Source organism: Vombatus ursinus, unplaced genomic scaffold (assembly GCF_900497805.2).
Source record: "Vombatus ursinus unplaced genomic scaffold, bare-nosed wombat genome assembly UNPS02007284.1, whole genome shotgun sequence".
Classification (NCBI taxonomy): domain Eukaryota; kingdom Metazoa; phylum Chordata; class Mammalia; order Diprotodontia; family Vombatidae; genus Vombatus; species Vombatus ursinus.
The window spans coordinates 14560574-14582673 of record NW_020947062.1 but is presented as its reverse complement, the minus strand read 5'-3'; the positions used below and the strand labels follow the sequence as shown (position 1 = coordinate 14582673).

At 42.5% G+C, this 22100-nt stretch overlaps 1 protein-coding gene across 4 annotated transcripts in view; it reads right to left on the bottom strand.

Moving 5' to 3' along the window:
• Window positions 1-22100, bottom strand: part of CUNH14orf180 (chromosome unknown C14orf180 homolog) — a 51616-nt gene that overhangs the window by 22877 nt on the left and 6639 nt on the right. For all 4 annotated transcript variants that reach the window (XR_003568007.1, XM_027849321.1, XM_027849322.1 and 1 more), the window contains exons 3-4: window positions 6119-6241; window positions 25-151 (exon numbers count right to left, since the gene is read on the bottom strand). Coding sequence is in view for 3 of the 4 variants with exons in the window: in XM_027849321.1 (XP_027705122.1) it covers window positions 25-151; window positions 6119-6136 (145 nt within the window). In the remaining variant the exon portion in view is untranslated. The remainder of the gene's footprint in view (window positions 1-24; window positions 152-6118; window positions 6242-22100) is intronic.

Genomic DNA, 22100 nt, shown 5'->3' with positions numbered 1-22100 from the left:
CCATGTCCTCCCCCACACACTTACCATGCACAGTCGTCTCCTCGGGCTCTTGGAAGCGTACCCGCCTCTCAGCCCTTCTCCTGTCACCTGTTATAGGGCACTCTGGTGGTTTCCGTCTCAGGATGGAAGGTGGGCACTTACAACCACCAGTCTGGGAGGGTGATAAGATTTAATCAATTAATGAATGCATAAGTACTTATTAAGCATCAACTGTGTGCCAAGAACTGTGCTTGGCATGATACAAAAGTGAAAAATATTGCTTATCTTTATGGAGTTTATATTCTACTGGGGGGAGATATATGTATGTAATGTGTGTGTATGTATATACAAAAGAAATTCAAGTTATTTTCCTTTGAGGGGAGGGAGATGCCCTAGCATCTAGGGGGGATCAGGAAAGGCTTCCTATAAAAGGTGGTATGATCTGAGTTGTGAAGGAAATGATAGATTTTAAGAGACAGAGAGAGATGAACAGAGTGTGTACTCCTGTAAAGGTGCAGAGAGAGGAGATGGGTTATTATTTGAGGCATGGCAAGAAGACCAGTCTGGCTGACTGATAAAGTCCCTGAAGGTAAGGAGGTCCTTGCCTGTCTAGTACCTTGATTTGCTGTTAGGGGAGCAGACAGGCAAAGAACTTGATGATAGAAAAAGCCCTTGGCTTGGAGTCAAAGGACCAGAGTTTGATTCTCACATCTACATTATTTATTACATATTTTTGGACTACTACTGTGATTTCAGTTAGTTAATTAACACCTACCATGTGCCAGCTGCCAGGGGCAACTAGATAGTTCAAAGGATAGAATGCCAGGCCTGGAGTCATGAAGACCTGAGTTCAAATCTGGCCTCAGACTCTTACTAGCTGTGTGACCCTGGGCAAGTCACTTAATGCTTTGACTCAGTTTCTTCATCTGTAAAATGAACTAGAGAAGGTAAAGAAGGTAATGGCAAATTCCTCCATTATTTCTGCCAAGAAAACCCAAAAAAGGGATCATGAAGAGTCAGACATGACTAAAACAGCCAAACAACAACAAAAATGGTCCAGACAATGTGCTAAATTCTGGGGATACGAAGAAAGGCAAGAGATAGTCCCTGTCCTCGAGGAGCTTATAATCTGTTGGGGAAGACAGCATGAGAACAACTATGTACAAATAAGCTACCCACCAGCAGGCTATTGCAACAGTCCAGATAATTTCATTGGTATAAGGAACTCCTGATGAGAAAATTCCCTTTCCCAGGTCTGAAGGTGAAATTCATCACCACCTCCTTCCAGAGAGGTGATGGACTTAACGTGAAGGAGATGTATGTTTTTGGACATGGCCAATGTGGGAATTTGTTTTGGTAGACTTATACATGTATTTGCTATGAGGTTTTTATTTGTTTTTTAAATTTTTAGACTTAAATACTGAAACTTAAAAACACAATAAGAAAAGAAAAAGAAACATATTATAAACTTAAATACTGAAATTTAAATACAAAATATGAAAAGAAAAAAAGCACTGCTATGCACACAGTAAATGTAAAAGAGGATTTAAAATATACAGCAATAAATTTCCATTTCAAAAGCCTATATAATAAATACTACGCATTGTGTTGATAGCTGTCCATCTTTGCTTCCTTCTGAGTTTTCTTTTGTTCTCTGCTGTGCACAAGATTTTTCTTTTTAAAATTGTTCAGTGATGGTAGTGTTGCTGCTGGGGACAGTGGGAGGGAGAGATAACAAATTCTTGTAAGATAAACAAACCAACTTTTTTTTTTAAGGGAAACTTCCTCTACCAATACAGCTTAGCATCTAGCCTGTAACTTGCAGTCCTAGAGGACTGCCAGGAGTACTGAGAAGTTCTAAGAGCTGTCTAGAGTCACACAACTAGTTTATATCAAGGAAAGAACTTAAAACCAGATCTTCCTGACTTTGTGCTTAGCCCTCTACAATATTGCCTCTCTAGGTTGTTTATTTTTGGGAAAATCCCATAACTTCACTGGACCTCAGTTTTCTTTTTCTTTTTCTTTTTCTTTTCTTTCTTTTTTTTTTGAGTGAAGGATCAGTTTTCTTATAATTAAAATGAAGTTGGAGTTGATGACCTCCAAATCCTACAATGCTAGGAAATCCTTTGGCTTTCCTAAATGAAGTTCTTAACTCTCAGTAGTGAACATTCTTTATGCCTAGCCTGGCTGACTAATGTCCCCCAGGTCAGACTAGGTAGACTCTTTCTTTCCTGCTCTAGGATGAGTCCATTCTTGCCCTATCCAGGTCATTACATCAGGTAGGGCTCATGCTCTCCTTTTCACCTGCCCCCTCACATGTTCTCCTCATGGGTCCTCAAAAAGCCAGTATTGCACACTTAGGTGCACATACCCACAGCCCCACCCCAAGGAAGGTCCTTTCTCCAATTATAGAATACCAAAACTGGAAAGGGCTTCAGTGGGCCAACTAAGAGGACTGCTCTCCCTGGACTTCCTCAAAGTGGGCATGGGATTGTTGTTTGTCCTTTGTTCTTGAAGAGGACCATGACATCAAAGAGGTGATGCCATGATTTGCAAGTGAATTGGATTTAAGTGAGGCAGAGCTGTGCAAATTACCAGTCTCACTTTCTCCTCCAGAGCCATCTGGGTCCAGTGGCCAGATATAGATCAGGATGAATCAAGGGATGGCCCCTTTTCAAAGTGAGAACCTGGAAAGACCTTAGCTTAAAAGAGCCAAGGTCTCCCACTGCATCCTGGACTGTCTCTAGTTGTCTTGACTGATATCTGGCCACTGGACCCAGATGGCTCTGGAGAAGAAAGTGAGGCTGGTGACTTTGCACAGTCCTTTCTCACTCAAATCAAAGTCAACTGCAAGTTTCATCATTATCTCCTTGATGTCATGGTCCTCTTCAAGATTGAAGGACAAAGGGACAGCTAGGTGGTGCAGTGCATACAGCACTGGCCCTGAAGTCAGGAGGACCTGAGTTCAAATCCAACCTCAGACCAAATATTTGACACTTACTAGCTGTGTGACTCTGGGCAAGTCACTTAACCCCAATTGACTAAAAAAAAAAAAGAATGAAGGACAAACCACAATAGATCAGAATGACTAGAGATGGCCCTTGGGCATGGGATGGGAAATCTGCAGAGGCCAATTTCAGTTAAACACAAAGAAAACCTTCCCAACAATCCATGTTGTCAAAATGTGGAATGAGCTACATTAGGGGATAGTGAATTCCTTGTCATTGGAGGTCAGACTTGACAGTCACTTACTGGAAATGTTCTAGAGGTAAATGCTATTCAAATGCAGTTTAGAGAGCTGCGGTATCATGAAATGAACTTTTTATTTACAGTCAGAAGCCTTGAGCTCAAAGTCAGAAGCATTTGGTTCAAGTCCTGGCCTTCAGGCCTTGGGCAACATGGTGAAAGTGCCAGTCTCAGAATCACAGATGTGAGGAAGGGTCAACTTCTCCACTGGCCTCTCTGAAGTTGTTGTTCATTCATGTCTTCATGACCTATTTTTGGGGTTTTCTTGGCAAAGCCACTTGAGGCAAACAGGGTTAAGGGACTTGCCCAGGGTCACATAGCTAGTAAGTCTCTAAGGCCAAATTTGAACTCAGGTCTGAGTTCTCTATTCACTGTATCACCTAGCTGCCCATCCATTGGCTGCTTATCAGCCATATGATGGTAGGTCAATTATTTACCTTCTCCAAGACCTCAATGATGTCTCCCTTCAAGTTCTGTAATCCTATTGGTCTCTTTGAGAGCCTCAGTTTTCTCATGTGTAAAATGGGGATAAGAATATCCACACTATCTCATGGGACCGTTATAAGGAAAAAATAAGATGATTGTGTAAAGCGCTATATGAATGTGAGAGATTATTATGTTAATCAGTTCTGTGGTCCCTCACCTTCTAGGGTTGAGAGTCTAGATTGCTCTTTGGGATTTGTTAGACTTTCCTACCAGAGCCAATGAGAATATATAAAGTGCTCCTCTAATCCCCAGGCATAGGTGAAAAAACAGCTTAGGGATAGTGATATGGGAAGGGAATTGCCTGATGCTGCATGGGATGACAGGATTTAGACATTGAAGGGGCTTTAGCATTTTCACCCTCATTTTACAATTGAGGAAACTGAGGCTTAGAGAGGGAAGAAACTTGTCCCATGGCCAAATAGCTCTGGATCCATAGCTGATGCTTTATGGTGGAGAAGTTGAGGGGTCATTTTACAGAGGAGGAAACTGTGGCCCAGAGAGAGGGAAGGACTTGTGCAAAGTCATACAAAGGGCTGAAATAAGTCTGGCACTAAAACCCAAGTCTTCTGATTCACAAGTCATGGCTTTTCCAACTGTATTCCTTTTTTTCTGAATGATTAAGATGGACCCTCACCAATTCAATGGAACATAGACCATTGGAACTGGAAGGACCCATAAAGGAGGTCAATCTGTCCCTCAATCAACATTTATTAAGCACCTATTATTTGCCAAGCATTGTAGTAAGTATCGGGGATAAAGAAAGGTAAAAAACAGTGTTAGGGATCTCACCATCTAACGGGGGAGGTGACATGCTAATAACTATGTACAAACAAGATACAGACGAAATAAACTGGACATCTAGGTCATCCAGTCCAATTCCTTCATTTTTTCAGAAGGGAAATGGGAAGACCAGAGAGAGGACGGGAAATAATTGAGGTCATACAGGTAATAATGGGGGAGTGGAGACGTGAGTTGTCTGAGGTTCCCAGTCTACGGTTCGACTCCCTTCTCCCCACTGCCTACCCACTATGACAATTCTGGTCAAATCCAGCCCGTTCTATTGCTTGGGTTGTTTGAGGCTGGAGGTGTCCTCCTTGCCTCTGTAATTCAAGTATAAATCACATGCGTTTGAAATCAGGATACCATGGTATTCACCTCTGTTCCCTCTCCCTTCCCCTACCTCTCCATTTCCATTTCTAACATGACTGATCTTAAATGTCAGAATGACTGAATATATGGAGCTCATAGAAGGATGACAGATCTCTCTGCCAGCGTTTGTATTTCACCTCTTCTTCCTCCCCCTTCTCCCGCCCATCTCTACCCCTCGATGTTCACACCAGTCTCTGACACCGGGTCCGTTATTTCAGCAATTAAGGGAAGGTTTGGCTTAAGTCTCTGCAGAGGTGTCACCCTCAGTGCTGGAAGGGCAGCTCTGGCCTGATTTACAGTACCAGAGTTTAGAAGCTCCCAGGCTGTTACTTCAGCCCAATTCTCTTCATGTGCATTGAAGCTAACTGCCCTGCCCCAAGGCAGGACCTAGCTGTCAGAGGTGATTCACAGAATTATAAAATTGCAGACCCCCAGAGCTTGAAGGGACTTCATTGGACACCTAGTGCAAACTCCCTTCAAGGGCAGAAATCCCCTTGACAACATTCCTGACAAGAGGCCAGTCATCCTCTATCTGAACACTTCTGGTGCCATAGAACTTATGGCCTCCAAAAGCCACCAGCTCCATCACTGGACAGCACTGACAGGAAGTTCATGGGACTAGCATCTTCTGTTTTAACACCTTGAGTGATGCAGTGCACACTCTTCCATTTTTTGAAAGCCCTGATAATAAAGAAATAATACCTATTCCCATAACACTTTAAGGATCAAAGAATTTTACAAATTAGAAACTCAGGTACCACCAGGCTGTGTGTCTTGCTCCAGTTCACGCAGGTTGATAAATAGCTGAGCTGAGATTTGAACCTGGATCCCCACTATTTGTTTCCAGCACCACTTTTTCTATCATGTTATACTGACTTTCTCCCCTTACTGTTCTGAGAGGCCAAACAGCCTTAAAATATCTTTCATATTTAGATACTTGAAGACTACTCTGGCATCCTCATTAAGTCTTGACCCTTCTCAGTCTTAGTTGCTTAGCCTCCTTTTTTAGGGGCTGGGGAGCTTGATTTCTGGTCTCCAAGTCTTTGCTTATGCTGATCCCTTTGTTTGGAATTCCCTCTTCTCACCTCCTACTTGTTGAAATTGTACCTATCCTACCCAATTGGGGGCTGGGGACCCACTTGTTGATTCTGCAGAGAGAAGGCCTGCTCAGGTATGAGTTGGACTAGCCTCCTTCTGAGGTCCCTTCCAGATTAGAGATTCTGTGATTCCTTGGATGACACCGGCCTGGCCTCCTTACCTGGTCTTTTTCATGCATTGGCGTAACTGAATCTTCTGTGTTCTCATGCTGTCCCAAGCTGATGCTGTGCCTCGAGCCTGGATCTTTGCCGGGCCTGCTCCTGAAAGCTCCAGGTGGTGAGACCTCACAATGTAGAAAAGGAGAAAAGGAGGATGTCTTTTTAATTCCCCTTCACATTGGTGTTTCTCAACTTTGAATACCTCTCCTTAGACCCAAACCCAAGGAACAGTCTTTGGTGCAGGATGTCATGAATTCCACAGGCACCCCAGGGTGGCATAAAACTGGTTGATGCCGCAATAGGAGAGACTGAACTGGACACGCGAGAGAATTCATTGAGAGTGAGAGCTATATTAGATGTCGCCCCACCCCCTCCAGGAGTCCAGAGTCCACTTCCCCATGTCTGGAACTCTTTCATTTCTTATATCCACTTTCTGGCTTCCTTCAAGTCTCAGCTAAAGAGTCCCACCTTCTACAAGAGTCGTTTCCTTATCCTCCTTAATGCTGGTGCCTTCCCTTTGAGATTATATACAACATATCCTATATACTTTGTCTATATATAATTGTTTGCATATTGTCCCCCACATTTGACTGTGAGCTCCCTGAGAAGACCGGGAGTTATGTTTCTCCTTTCTTTGTAACCCCAACACTTAACACAGTGGCTGGCATATAGTAGGTGCTTAATAAATGCTAGTCTACTGACTAACTATTCAGTGGAAATATTTCCACTACAGTCTTTGTAACAAGAGGCTATTCAGGCTCTTCTCAGGTACCTAAAGTGAAAGATGGGGCATGCCATTGTCCAAGAGCTTTGAGCATTAGGAATATTAAGAATCCATCATGTCTGTGTGAAGTAGGCTGTGCAAATATCATTATCCTCATTTTAGATGAGGGATGGGGAAACTGAGGCCAAGAAAGTTTAAGGGACTAGTCCTAGTTATTGTTTTTCAGTTATTTTTCAATTCCGTCCAACTCTTGGTGACACCATTTGGAGTTTTCTTGGCAAAGATACTTGAGTGATTTACCATTTCCTTTTCCAGCTCATTTACAGATGAGGAAACTAAGGCAAACAGGGTTAAGTGACTTGCCCAGGTTCACGCAGTTAGTGTCTTGAGATCAAATTTGAACTTAGGTCTTTCTGACTCCAGGCCCAGTTCTGTATCCACGCCCCATCTAGCTGCTCTCTTAATTTCCTTAGTAAATGTTTGTTGATTGATTGACTGACTGAGAAGGTTGCTTATCAAAGTGGATATATAATGTGATAGGTCAGAATTTTGCCTCAACCCCAGGTATTTGGATGGAATCAGTGGGAAAGACTGGATGGAAGACTGGTGAGGGTTTTCACAGAGCTCTCCTGTTATGGTCTCCATTATTTTCCTTCTGTCTAGAAGGGGAATTTCCCACAAATTGATCACAGGCCCAGCTATCAAATGCCTTGGATATCGTGGAGTTTACAACGTATGAAATCTTGGCCAGAATGAAAGAGGGGTGAAAGAATCTAGGCTCAGTATGCCTAAGAGAGGTCAGGAAGTAATCCTCAGACCTGGAAGGATAGAATTGATGTTTCCACTTACTTGCTATGAGAGCCTGGTGTAGTTTCCTTGTCTCTAAACAGCTCCTTGATCTGTTTAGAATATCAGTTCTTTCAGGGCAGGCACTGTTTTATTTTTGTTTTTGTGTCTTCAGTGCCTGGCACACAGCAGATTCTTAATGAATACTTGTTTATTGGCTGATTTATCTGTCAATAGGGCAGCTAGGTGGTGTAGTGGATAGAATGCAATTTGGAGTCAGGAAGACTCATCTTCCTAAGTTCAAATCTGGCCTTAGATATTTATTGGCTGTGTGACCCTGGACAAGTCACTTAACCCTGTTTACTTCAGTTTCCTTCTCAGTAAAATGAACTGGAGAAGAAAATGACAAACCACTCCAGTACCTTTGCCAAGAAAACCTCAAATGGAGTCACAAGGAGTTGGACAGGACTGAAAAACAATTGAACAACAATTATCTGTCAAATAGGTAGGATCTGTGCTAACCATCTCACAAAATTTGTAAGGTCAAATTAAATAATGAGAGCGTGTAAAGTGAACTGTCTCAAGGATCTGCTTTTGTCCTTGTACCATTTAAAATTTCTACTAATTACTTGGCTAGAGAGATAATAACTATAATAATAATAATAATAACAATAATAATAGCTAACATCCATACAGCACTTACTACATGCCAGATACCGTGTGAAACATTTTACAATTATTTTCTTATTTGATCCTCACAACAACCCTGGGAGGTAGGTGCTGTTATTACACCCATTTTACAGATGAGGAAACTGAAGTAAACAGAGGTTAAGTGACTTGCTCAGGGTCACACAGCTAGTGAGTGTCTGAGGCTGGATTTGACTCCAGGCCCACTGCTCTATCCACTGTGCCACCTAAATGACCTTAATTATCAAATTTTCAGATGAAATAAAATTGGGAGGGATAGCTAACACATTGACCTACAGAGTCGGGATTCAAAAAGAGTTTGATAGGCTAGGATATAGGGTCAAATCTATTTAACAAGATGAATTTAATAAGGATAAATATGTACTCTTAGGTTAAAAAATCATCTTCACAAGTATAAGGGCCAGATAGACAACAGTTAATATGAAAATGATCTGGGGATCTTAGTGGAATGTAAGCTCAATGTAAGTCAACAATATATTAGCAAAAAAAATCTACTATGATCTAGGTCTGTATTGAGGGACATGGCATACAGAATGAGAGAGGTGATGGCTGCCCATACTCTACTCTGGTTAGATCTCCATCTGGAGTATTGTGTTCAGTTCAGGGGCCTTGTTTTTAAAGAGGATAATGATAAGACAGAGAATATCAAGAGGAGGGCATCCAGGATGATGATGGGTCTTAAGTTCACGACATATGCAGATTGGTTGAAGGTGGAATTACTGTTTAGCTTTAGCACAGGGAAGACTTAAATGGATAAATTTAAGTTTTAGGCAAGGAAAGACTTCTTTCCAATTGTTAACAGTCCAAAAATAGGAGAGATGCTTTGGAAGTTGCTTTTATCACCCCCAAATCTCCCACCTCAATCTTAAGGCCCCTTCCCTCAATCATTGAGCCTCTGTTTCTTCATCTGTGAAATGGGACTAATAATCCTAATGGTGGAGAGGTAAACTTTTTACAAGTTAACCTTAAATCTTAGCTTCCCTTCATAGGAGGTTTTCAAACAAAGGTTCAATGACTATTTGTAGGGTGTATGGTTGAGGGCAGGCTTGTTCAGGTTTGGCTTGGACCAGAGGGCCCCCAGGGTCCCTCTGAACTCTGAGATTCTGCCTTGCCCAATGCCACTCTGCTACTCCAGCAATAATAAGGATTGAAAATAGAATCAAGGGCTCTCCACTACTCCTTAGACTTGACTACACCTGGATAAAAATGTTTGGGGGCTGGAGGAAGTAGAAAACCCAAAGTAATTAGGCCCAGGGCCTAGCTGCACTCTCCTGGTGACCAATGACCTTTCACTGGCTTGTGGAGAGAAAGAGGCAGCTTGTATAATAATAATCCTTTAAAAATATAATATTTTATTCTCTCCAATTGCATGTTAAAACAATTTAAAAACTTTTTTTAATCTTAAAAATCTCACTTCCATTAAGATTTGAGATTTATATGTAAAGAGCTTACCTCCTCATTATTAGGATTATTAGCCCCATTTCACAGATGAAGAAACAGAGGCTCAATGACTGAAGGAAAGGGCCTCAGAATCAGGATGGGAGCTTTTGGGGTGATTGAAAAACACCCGGAGATTCAGTGGCTTGTCCAAGATCACCAAGTAGGAAGCATCATAGTTGAGATTCAATTCCAGCCGTCCTAATTCTAAGTCCAACATTATACCATTCTGCCTAAGTCAGTAAAAGTAATAGTGGGCGGTGAGGAAAGGGAATAAACATTTATATAGCACCTACTATGTGCCAGGCACTGTGTTAAACACTTTACAAATTTTATCTCTTTTGATCACAGCAACCCTGGGAAGTAGGTGCTGTTCTTATCCCCATTTTACAGTCGAGGAAACTGAGGCAAACAGAGGTGACGTGACTTGCTCAGGGTCATATAGCTAGTAAGAGTCTGAGACTGGATTTGAACTCAGATCTTACTGACTCTAGGCCCAATGCTCTGTCCAGTGTGCCACCTACCTGCCCAAAGCAATAACTCCTTTGCCTATAGAACTTTAACGGTCAAGTTGACAAGCCTTTATGAAATAGCTGTAAGTCGCTGTGCAAGGTCCTAGGGGAGATCCAAGGATAAATATACCTTTATTTTTACCCTTTCAGAGCTTACTCTCTGGTATTTTACAGTTCTACAGATGCCTTTCCTCTCAATCATGCTAGGGATTATTATCTCCCTTTATTAAAAGAAAACTGAGATGTTGAGAGGGAAGTGCTTAGCCAGTGTCACATTGCTAGTAAATGGGATAAAGGCAGGATTTGAAAATGGATCTCGACTTCAAGACTTAAGATCCCAGGCTCAGGAGCCAAGGACCCGGGTTCGAATCTTTGTCTTAGTCATTGTGTGACCTCAGGCGATTCACTTAACCATGCTGGGCCTCCGTTCCTTCAATTTAATAGGAGGGGGTTGAACTAGAGGGTCTTAAGCTCCCTCCATGCTCTAGCTTTATGATCTTATGAAATGTGGGCTGCTGGAAGCTCTGTACAACAATATGGCACTGCTCTGCAGCAAGAGCGTTGTCTGTGGAGTAGGAAGCCCTGGGTCTGATGCAGGCTCTGTCACTAACTGTGGGACCTCTAGCAAGTCATAGCCCCTTTGAGCCTCAGTTTTCTCATCTGTAAAATGAGGTAGTTAGACTAGATTGTCCCTTCCAGCTCGAAGTACCGAGAATTCTATTATTATCTTCACCTGTGGCCTGCTCTACAAGGGAACAGAAGCCTCTGAGAAGTGAGAGGTGAAAGTGGGGGGCAGGTTGCTCCCCGGTGAAGAGAGCTAGATAGAGAATGGTGCATGGGGCCATAAAACAATTTTACGCCTGGGAGATAACAGGGTGGGTGACTGTTCACGTTGCCGCAGGAATAAATATTGCAGATGAGCAAAGTATTCGGTTAATGATGCCTCTGTGCAGATCTGTCCTGGCTGGTTCAATTATCCCGAAACCAAGCAATTTTCTCATATCACTGAATCTGGTTTTATTGCAAATAGGGTTATAGCTGGAGCCAGCCACCAGGACTGATGGGGAATGTGGTTTAAATCAGTTCTCCACACTTCAGACAGGCTTGCCCACCAAGTGTGCCTGAGCTTCCCCACCCACCGCTCCCCTCCTGCAGGCGGATTTATAACAAGAGATCCGGGTCTTTCTTGGACAATCCAAATCAAACCAGGTGGGGGCCTGTGTAACTGGAGGTAGCAGTGGTGAACCTGAGAACAGCAGGTGGCTGATGCATAAGTGATGAAGAAGCTGCCACTTTCATTGTGCTGACGGTGAAAAAACAGGACTCCGAAGTCAAACTTTGTTGCCTTTAAGTTTTGCCTGAGGTTGGCACTCACAATGCTCAGGGAGGCAGATGAGTGCAGGCATACACACTTATATAGTGGCACAGACACAATGTCATAGTCACACATGTTCTTAGTACAATCTCACAGAGACACATACACACTCATATACATTCTCATAATCACACAGATGCTCACACCTGCAGAGAGATATACTCACATACACTTACACTTTGTAAATTTTAACAGAAATGTGAGGTCATAGGACATTTTGTTTAATGTGTTCATTTTATAGAAGTGTGCAATCGATGGTCAATCAATAGAATGTAAACTCCTCGAGGGCACACATGGTTTTATTTTTGTCTCTGTATGCTTATGACTTAGCATAGTACCAGGTACGGAATAGGCATTTTTAATAAATTCATGTTCAGTTAAATTTAGAGCTGGAAGGAAGAAGGAGAAGGAATGGCAAACCACTCCAGTATCTCTGCCCTGAAAACCCCAAAGGGGGTCACAAAGACATGACTGAAATGACTGAAAAACAAAAGGGACCTTAAAAATCTAGTCCAACCCTCCATTTTACGAATGAGGAAACCGAAGCTCTATATGGGTCAAAGGACTTATCCACTGTCATAGAACCAATAAGTGGCAGATCTGAATTTTGAGCCCAGTCCCTCTGATTCCAAACCCAGGGCTTTTTTCTCCCTTACCACACTGCCTCTCAAAGCTTAAAGGGGCATTGGTCACAACATTCCCATCAAGCAGGGACAGGCAAGAATGATCATCCTTGTTTTTATATACAAGGAAACTAAGATCAAGAGAAGAGAGGACAAGGTCAAATGAGATAGCAAGAGTCAGGGTCAGAATCTGAATGTAGGTCTCCTGAGTCTAGCCAAAAGGTTCTTTACACTATGACATGCCATCTGACTGGTGGAAAGGTTTTCTTTTCATTTCTTTCTTAAAATATTAAACCAAAATCTATCTCCCTAGAATTTAGAATCATAGGTTTAGAGCTGGAAGGGTCCTTAGAGATCATCTAGTCCACAGGTTCCCAAAGTGGACAATACCACTCCTGGGGGGTGCTGGAATGATCCTGTGGGGAGGTAGTAGCCTTGGGTGCAATTGGGGGGCATTGAATAAAATAAGGGGGCAGTGGAAACATAAGGAAAGAAAAGAAGATAAGAAAATTTTGACAACTATTCATACATGTTTCATCTGTTGTGTAACAGAGTTAAAGTCATAGTGATTACATTATTTTCCAAATACACACACAAAATACAAGTTATAACCCATCAGTGGTCAAGTTTGCCAACAGGTCTTAACAAGCAAGTGTTGAGAGGTGAGTGTGTTGCATTGTCAGGAAGTCTAGCATACATCAGCAGGAATATCTACATGTAATGACTTGTTTACAATAAGATGCTATCGGTTACATGATGCAATATTGCATCACCAAAATTTCAGTGCAGGAAAAACCCACAAATTTACAATAAATTATTAAATTTAAGATGTGTCATTTAGAAATATTTAATATTTTTTTTAAATGACACAAATTTCAAAAAACCATTAAAGGGTTAAAGAAAATAGATTTCCAGGGGGGCACTGAGTAATTTACTTTGAAAAGGGGGCAGTAGGCCAAATAAGTTTGGGAACCTCTGCTAGTCTGAAGGGTCTTCATTTTATAGAGATGAAATTGAGGCATGGCGAGCTTAAGTGATTGGCTCCAGGTCACATAGGATCATAAGGAGCAGAGGTAGTACTGAAACTTAGGTCCCAACTCCATTCTGTACTCCCTCCCACTTAATAAAAAAAGCCTATGGACTGACTAACTTTCCAGTATCTCATGCTGTCTTCTCATTGATCTCTTTCTATTCTGCCTCATGGAGCCAAACACAGCAATCATTTTGCCTTCCACGTAATAGTCCTTCAAATACCTGAAGTGAGCTCTCATAGACAGCCTGGGGCACTAGTGCCAAACTCACAGAAATAGGGGTCACTAATCTGCATGTAAGGATTCCTATGGATCACATACTGACTTAGTTTTCCAATGTAATATTATTTATGTTTTATTAAATTTTTATTTATCTAGTTAAATATTTTCCAGTTACATTTTAATCTGGTTCAGGCTACACGAGAGTGTTGTTAAGTTGCATGTAGGCGTGTTTGACATTTCTCATAGAAGGGAACCTAGAAGTCCCCTTGTTTAAGTCCTTTATTTGACAGAAGAGAAAATTGGGGCTCAGGCAGCTTAAGTGACTTGTCCATGGGCACATGCATAGGTTCTAAATGGTATAGGTGGGAGTCAAACTTACATCTCTGACTTCAAGTTTAGTGCTCTTTCCGCTGTGCTACTGAGGCAGCTAGATGGCACAGTAAATAAAGCACTGGGTCTGGAGTCATGAACACCTGAATTCAAATTCAGCCTCAGACACCTGCTAGCTATGTGACCCTGGGCAAGTCATTTAATCTCTGCCTGCTTCAGTTTCTTCATCTGTAAAATGGGGATAATGATAGCATTGAAATGTTAAGAAAAACAAACAAATAAAACAAGTTCACAAACCCCAGGTTAAGAAGCCTTGAACGGGAGCTCCTAGAACATGGCAGTGACGTGGTCAAACCTGTGCTTCATGAATATCAAACTGGCAGCTGTGTGAAGGCTGGATTGGAAAGGATGGACTGGAGGCAGGGAGACCAATCAGGAGATTGCTATAGCTTGTTTGAGAGGTGATGATGATATGAATTAAGGTGCTGGCTGTGTGAATCAAGAGAAGAGTACAGATTGGGAGTGGTGATAGAATTGATGATGATGATGAGATAAGGAGAGGGAGAGTGAGGAGGGGAAGAGGACTCTGAGGTCACTAACGTCAGTGACCAGAAGGAAGGTGGAGAAAGAGAGAAAGAGAGAAGTTAAGAAGTGGGGAGGATAGTGAGTTTTGTTTTGGACATTTTAAGAATTAAGATGCCTGTGATACATCTATTCTGAAATATCCACTAGGTAGTTGGTATAACAAGACAGGAGCCCAAGAGAGAGACTAGGTCAGGATATATAAACCTAGGAGACCCCTGGGTAGATATCATAGGATTAGCATCCTAGACCTGAAAAGGACCTCAATGTTCATTTACTCCAATTCCTTCCACTTTTCAGATGAAGAAACTGAGGCCCAAGGCAGTTAGGTAATGTGCCCATGATCACACAATAGGCAATGATGATTAAACTCATGGGAGATGATGAAATCACCGAAAGAGAGTATAGCGAGGGAAGAGGGGTCATGGGAGACAAGAACCTGCAGTATATCCATATACGAGAAGAAGGACATAGAAAAGGGGACTGAAAAGGCGCAGTCAGGCATTAAGAAAACTAGGAGAATACAGGAGGGAATGTCTGGAAGGATAGCATGGCCATTAACATCAAAAGCTGTAGAGAGGGAAAGAAGGATGACTGAAAAGAGGCCTTCAGATTTGTCAATTAAGAGGGAAATGCAGAGAGAGCAGTGTCAGTTGACTGATGAGATAGGAGAGACTGCAAGGGCTTGAGAAGTGAGAGCAGAGGAAGGGAAGACCACTAGAGCAGACTTTTTTTTTCTTTCTGGAATTAATTTGTGAAAGGGATCCTAGAGTCAGGACTTTGTGCTGGAATCTTGTACCAAGGGGCACCCATCAGGCCCATAAAAATGGATTGGGAGGATTCCAACTGGGCTTCAAACAGGGGTGGGAGGGAGTTATGTCTCTCATAGGATTTCAGAGCAGGAAGGGACCCCAGTCTTATCTCGTTGAACCCGTGTCTGAGCAGGAATCTTGCATAAGAGATCCCTAACATGTTTTCATGCATATTTACTTAAAGACTTCCAATGATAGGGAGTTTTTTTTTTTGCTCAGTTGTTTTCCATTCATGTCCCCATTTGGGGTTTTCTTGGCAGAGGTACTGGAGTGGTTTGCCATTTCCTTCTCTGGCTCATTTTACAGATGAGGAAACTGAGGCAAATAGGGTTAAGTGACTTGCCCAGAGTCACATAGCTAATAAGCCTCTGAGGCCAGATTTGAACTCAGGAAGATGAGTCTTCTTTATTCCAGGCCCAGCAATCTATCCACTGCACCACCTAGCTGCTCCCAGTAGGGAGCTTACTACTTCTCAAGGATGCTCATTTCACCCTGGACAGCTCCCCATTGCTAATAGCTCACTCTGTGCCCTCTCTCTCTCTCTCTCTCTCTCTCTCTCTCTCTCCCCCCCCCCCCCCCATTAACCAGGGTTAAGTGATTTGCCTATGGTCACACAATTAGTGTTATGTGTTGGAGACTGGATTTGTACTCAGGTTCCTCCTGACTCTAGGGCTGGTGTTACTGTGCCATCCAGCTGCCCCCTCTGCTTTCTCTTGATTCCATACATTTCTGCAGTTCATCCAATTCTCAATTGATCTCCCTACTCCCAACCTGCTCCCAACTCCACCCTCAGAATGCCCCTTTATTTCCAGTGACAGAAATCCTTTATACAAGTTCCAGCTCAGGGGTTTACATCCTCATGAAACCTTCCTTGTTCCTCCCACCTGAAAAAGGAATTATCCCTCCTGAAAATTTCCTGCATTTGTCTGGATCCCTCATCAGCCTCATCACATGCTGTCCTGTATCAGGCTTATCTGTATATATGCTGTATTCCCCCTGGTAGATTGTAAGCTCCTTGATAGCAGGGACTGTGTCATGTTCTACTTCTGTCAGTGCTTGGCAGTGTCTGGTTTGTACTTAGAGGTTTCTTCTGTGCAAGTAGGCCCTCGACTAGGACATGTGGAAGCCTCTCCATGATTTCCATGCAATTCTTGCCCCTATTCTTCAATAAATCCTTTATAGGAGAAGTACTCAGTTCCCTGCGGACCTTCTTCTGAAACCTTAAAAATTTCTTGGACAATAACACAACACTCAGCCCATCTGTCTGTCCCTATCTCCCTAGGTGACCATCCTGCTTTCTCTTCTAATCATATGTCATGTCTGACATAACGTAGGTGTTTAATATTTATCAAATGGAAATTTTTGTTAAGGAAGAGCCTTGGACTTGGAATCAGAAGAACTGGGTTTAAACCCAAGCTCTGTCAATGATTGTGTGGCCTTAAGTAAGTACTTTCTCCTTTGTAGACCTTAGTTTCCTCATCTGCAAAACAGGGGTGGGTGGATTATATAACGTCTGAGGTCCCTTCCAACTCCAATACTGTGTGATGTATGATTATAAATGTCTCAGGGTAGATACAGTCCTGCATCATTCTCTAGAGGCTGAGCTCTAGGAAGGTAGAGGCTACAGCTCATCTCAATTTTGTTTTTTCCCCTGAGGCCCAGGTATACAACAGGAGTGTTATAAGTGCTTAAGGAATGGAACTAGCTGAATCCCTGAAGGAGATTTAGAGGTCATCTGGCTCAACCTTCCTCCCAGTGCCTGCATCCCTTTATGGTAAGGGTTCCCAGGCATGGGGGCCATGAATTTAGATGGGAAAAAATTACCTTTTAACTTTTATTGACCTCTAACTGAAATTTAGCTTTCCTTCAATTATTTCATGATTCTGAGGAGGGTTCCATAGGCTTCATCAGATGCCAAAAGGGATCTATGAAATGAAAAAGTGAAGAATTTCTGCTTTATAGCCTTCCCTGGAAGGGGCTGGTCTAGCCTCTGCTTGGATACCTTTTGTGACACTCATCCCAAGGCATCTTGGGGTGCCAAGGCATCCCAAAGCACTCTATTCCAAGTTGTTTATTACACTGAGTGGAAATCTACCTCATTTTTCCTCTTGGTCATAGTTCTGTCTTCTGGGGACACACAGATCAAATCTCATCCGTTAGGGTTGAGAACCTGGGGAAATGAGCCAGTTCAGACCATAGACAGAGTCAGAGGCTAACTATGGTGGTGTGATGTAAGCGAAGGTAGTAAGACCCCCTTCCTAGCATGGAACTCTGTGCAGAATATGTACTCTATATGTGAATGGGGTGATAAGGGAGGACTAGTGCCTCTGGTGTGAGGGCTTGCTAAACCCTTTTCAGGGCTGATCATCCACCTTTGATGTCCACCTTTACCCAACTTTCACCTCTGGCTCCAAGAAGCTGTAGCATACACAGTGGCCACACCCGGGATAAACCTTTTCAGCAGATGGACTAAACCAGGTTGAGGGTAAACAATAGGTCTCAGACCCTTCAGTGAGTTAGAGGAGTGTCTACTCCAAGCACATGAAGATGTCCCCCAGCGGAATGGGTTGATGAGAACAATTTGTTCCAATGGCCACAGAGGCAGCTGAAGCAGGGGCTGTGGAGTGCTTATAGCTTGGTTAGACATCAAAGATCCCAAGATCATGCACTACATCCTTGGCCATTGCCAGTTGTCTTGACTTTTGTCCTGCCACTGGACTTTGATGACTCAGGAAGAGAAAGCAAGGCTGATGATTTTGTGCAATTCATTGCCATAAATTCAATTCATGCCCAAGGCAAGACATCACCTGTGATGTCATTGGTTCTCTTTGAAAATGAAGGAGGAATAACTCAATGTGTATTGATTCTGCCCCAAAGTATTCCCCAATACCACCCCAGCCTATCACAGTGCCTGTCAATCATAAAATGGATTAGCATCAGGGCCAAAATTTGAAACCAGGTTTTCTGACTCCCAGCCCAATCCTCCTATGGTCCCCCCTGCACTGTGAATCTGTGAGGCTATGATATTTACACAAACAGCTAAAAGCAAGGCAGAGTGTGCTAAGTGTTAGGAGAGGGAGGTATGAGTATTTTAGAGGAGAGATGAGCCACTTCTGGAATATATATCTGTATTTAAGGTACCAACACAGAAAACAGTGATATGCAATACTACTCAATAAGCAGCTATGTGGCCCAGTGGATAGAGTGCCGAACCTGAAGTCAGGAACACCCATCTTCCTGAGCTCAAATCTGGCCTCAGACACTTACTAGCTGTGTGACTCTGGGCAAGTCATTTAACCAATCCTGTCTGCCTCAGTTTCCTCAACTGTAAAATGAGCTAGAGAAGGAAATGGAAAACTACTCTAGTATCTTTGTCAAGAAAAACTGCAAATGGGGTCATGAAGAGTCAGGACAACTGAAAAACAACTCAACAACAACACTCAAAAAACACATAAGAGAGAGGCACAATTTTATATGAGGTCTAATGGGAGAAGGATATTATGAAAAGAGGGCTCCCAGAAGGCTTCAAGGTAGAGGTGACATGTTTGTGACTTTAAAAGGATGGGTGAGAATTCACCACATTAAGGTGGAGATGTCATTCCAGGGTAGGAAATAGCACGAGTATAGGCATAAAGAAGAGAGAGCAAAGAGCACGTTTGGGACAGGGAAAAATACAATTCAATGGGATGATAGTTGGTGAAGGTGAGTAATGTGAGATGAAGTTAGAAAAGATCATGGTGGGGGGGGCAGCTAAGTGGTACAGCGGATAGAGTACTGGCCCTGGAGTCAGGAGGACCTGAGTTCAGATTCGGCCTCAGACCGATAACACCATCTAGCGGCATGACTCTGGGCAAGTCACTTAACCCAATTGCCTCACCAAAAAACAAATAAACAAAAGATTACAGGATAATAGAACTGGAGCTAGAAGAGCCTTTGAAGTAAGCAAAATAACTCAGTGGACGGTGCTAGGCTTGGAATCAGGAAGACATGAGTTTGAATGTAGCCTCAGACAATTACTAGCTGTATGATCCTGGGCAAGTCACTTAACTTCTGTTTGCCTTATTTCTTTCAACTGTAAAATGGGGATAATAATAGCACCTACCTCAAAGGATTGTTGTGAGGATCAAATGAGATAATATTTGTTAAGTGCTTAGCACAGTTCCTGGCACATAGTAGTTGCTATGCAAATGCTGCTATTACTAGTACTACTAGTACTAGTTTTTTTAAAGGTGAGGAAATTGAAGCCCAGAGAATTCAAATAACTTGTCCAAAGTCACACAGGCCTTGTGGTAGAGCTGGGAATGCAACTCAGGTTCTGTGACCAGGTTCATTGTGGTGCCAGATGATCGAGTGCATTGAATAATGTGATTAGGAATTTGAACCTTACTTGATAGGATATAGGAAGTCACTGAATATTTTTGAGCAGAATAGTGATGTAGCTAAACTCATGAATAAGAAAGATTTCTGAGCTTCCTCATTTGGTAGCTAGTTCTCTATCAATGGGAGTGTCCAAGGAGAGGTTTGAGGATGAACCCTTGCCAGAGATGCTGCAGGTGGGGCAGAAGAGGTTCTGGGCATTAGCTGAGAAGCATACTTTAGAGGGTCAGGGATAGGGATATTACTTGCCATGAGTTTAGGCTCAGAGTGATCTGTGGCAGAGGCTGAAATCTACCCTGCTTTGGAAAGGGGAAAGACAATGTCCAGGAGATTTGGACCTAGAATTTTGTACAATAAGCCAGACTTGGAAACCAGGGACACTTGGCTGAGCTGAAGGCCCAGAGGTGGAGAGTGGGTATCTAAATCAGAAGGATCAGTATTAGGTTCAAAAGCAGAAGCTGAGGAGATTGAATGAAGAGATATGGGATTGCAAGATTTAGAACTAGAATGGACCCTGGAGGTCCTTTAGCCAAAGCCTTTTCATTTTGTAGATGGGGAACACGGGGACCAGAGATGGGAAAATGACGTGTTGAGGATCACACATGTAGTAAGCTTCAGAGATGGAATTTGAACCCAAGCCTTCTGGCTCTAAGGCCAGCTTCTCTCTAATACACCACACCACCTCCAGTGCCACATCACAGGGTTCAGTCCTGAGATTAAACAGCAATTGGAGTTTCCCAAAGAGTTTCTGAAATTAACATTGAGCTGTCAACATTGAGTACCACCATCTTTTAATGTTTGTGTGGCAAATCTGCCTTCCAAGCCCCTCCAGTCTGATGTAGCTGGACATCTGTCATCTGCAGCCTCCACCAGAGATTACTCACCATGGATAAGATCATCCCTCTTTCTTTAATTAGCAGTGAATAGAAGGTTGGGCTACATCAGTGGTGTCAAACCCATATGAAAATGGGAATACTAAACTATATATAATAATTCCTGTGGGTTGCATATTGACTTAATTTTAAAATGTAATGTTATCTATGTTTTGTTGCATTTTTACTCATTTTATTAAGTATTTCGCAATTCCATTTTAATCTTGTTCAGGAGCATTGGGGAGTGTTGCTAGTCAGGTGTTCCACAGACCAAACGTTTGACACCTCTGGGCTACATGACCTCTAAAGTCTCTCTGATTCATTTCTTTTTATTTATTTATAATGGGGTTAAGTGACTTGCCCATGGTCACATAGCTAGTTAAGTGTCAAGTGGCTGAGGCTGGATTTGAACTCAGGTCCTCCTGACTCCAGGGCTGATGCTCTATCCACTGCACCACTTAGCTGCCCTTCTCAGATTCATTTCAAATCACCAGATGTATGAAGTACCAATTATGTGCTATGCACAGTGCTGGGTGCTGGGGCTATAGAGATGAAAAATAATACCATATCTGACCTCAAGAAGTTAATTAAAAGGATAAAGACATGCACACAAATCACAAATGAGACAAAGGAGAGTTGGATAAGTCAAACTCATCTTGGGGATAAGGGTCATAGTGGGGGTTGAGGAATCCAGACAAAATGCCCTGAGATTTCTAGTGTCTTTTGGTCACCTATTTCAGAGTCTCACAGTATTCTAGAATTCAGCCACCCAGTAAGTCAACTGGCATTTAGTAACTGCCTACTATGTGCCAGGAATGGCACTAAGTGTGTATGCACACATATATACATGTCCCTGCTCTTAGGGAGTTCACAGTCTCCATTTCTTTAAATCTAAGTTTCTCCCATGCCAAGTTCAGCTAATTTTCTCTCCCCTCCTCCTTCCTCAGGGATGGAGTCATACTCTTTCAGACACCCCTGCACAGATCTCAGACAGCTTGGTTACCCAGGTTCTTACGAACCTGATGCTAAGTTACTCAGGGTCATTGGGTTCAGAGAGAGAAGGAACCCTTTCACTCTACAGAAGAGGGAACTGGAACATAGCAAGATGAAGGGACAATCCTGGTCTTCCATGGATAGTAGGATAAAATTCAAACCAGGGCACAAGATTATGGTAGCATAGATTGCGAGTTGGAGGGGACCTTAGGAGCCATCTTGTCCAACTCTATCAGTTTACAGATGAGAAAACTGAAAGTTCGGGGAAATTAGATGACTTGCTTAGTGACCTTTGTAATAAACCACAGTCATATGATAGCACAGTTAGACATGTAGTCTAAACTCTTAATTTGCCAAAGGAGAAACTTTGAGGCTCCAGGGAGCGTGGAAAGACTTGTCCAAGCTTACATAGGTACTAAGAAACAGAGCTGGAACTTGGACCCAGGCCTTTTGATATCTAATATGGTATCCTTCCATACTATTTCTTTCTTTCTTTCTTTCTTTCTTTCTTTCTTTCTTTCTTTCTTTCTTTCTTTCTTTCTTTCTTTCTTTCTTTCTTTCTTTCTTTCTTTCTTTCTTTCTTTCTTTCTCTCTCTCTCT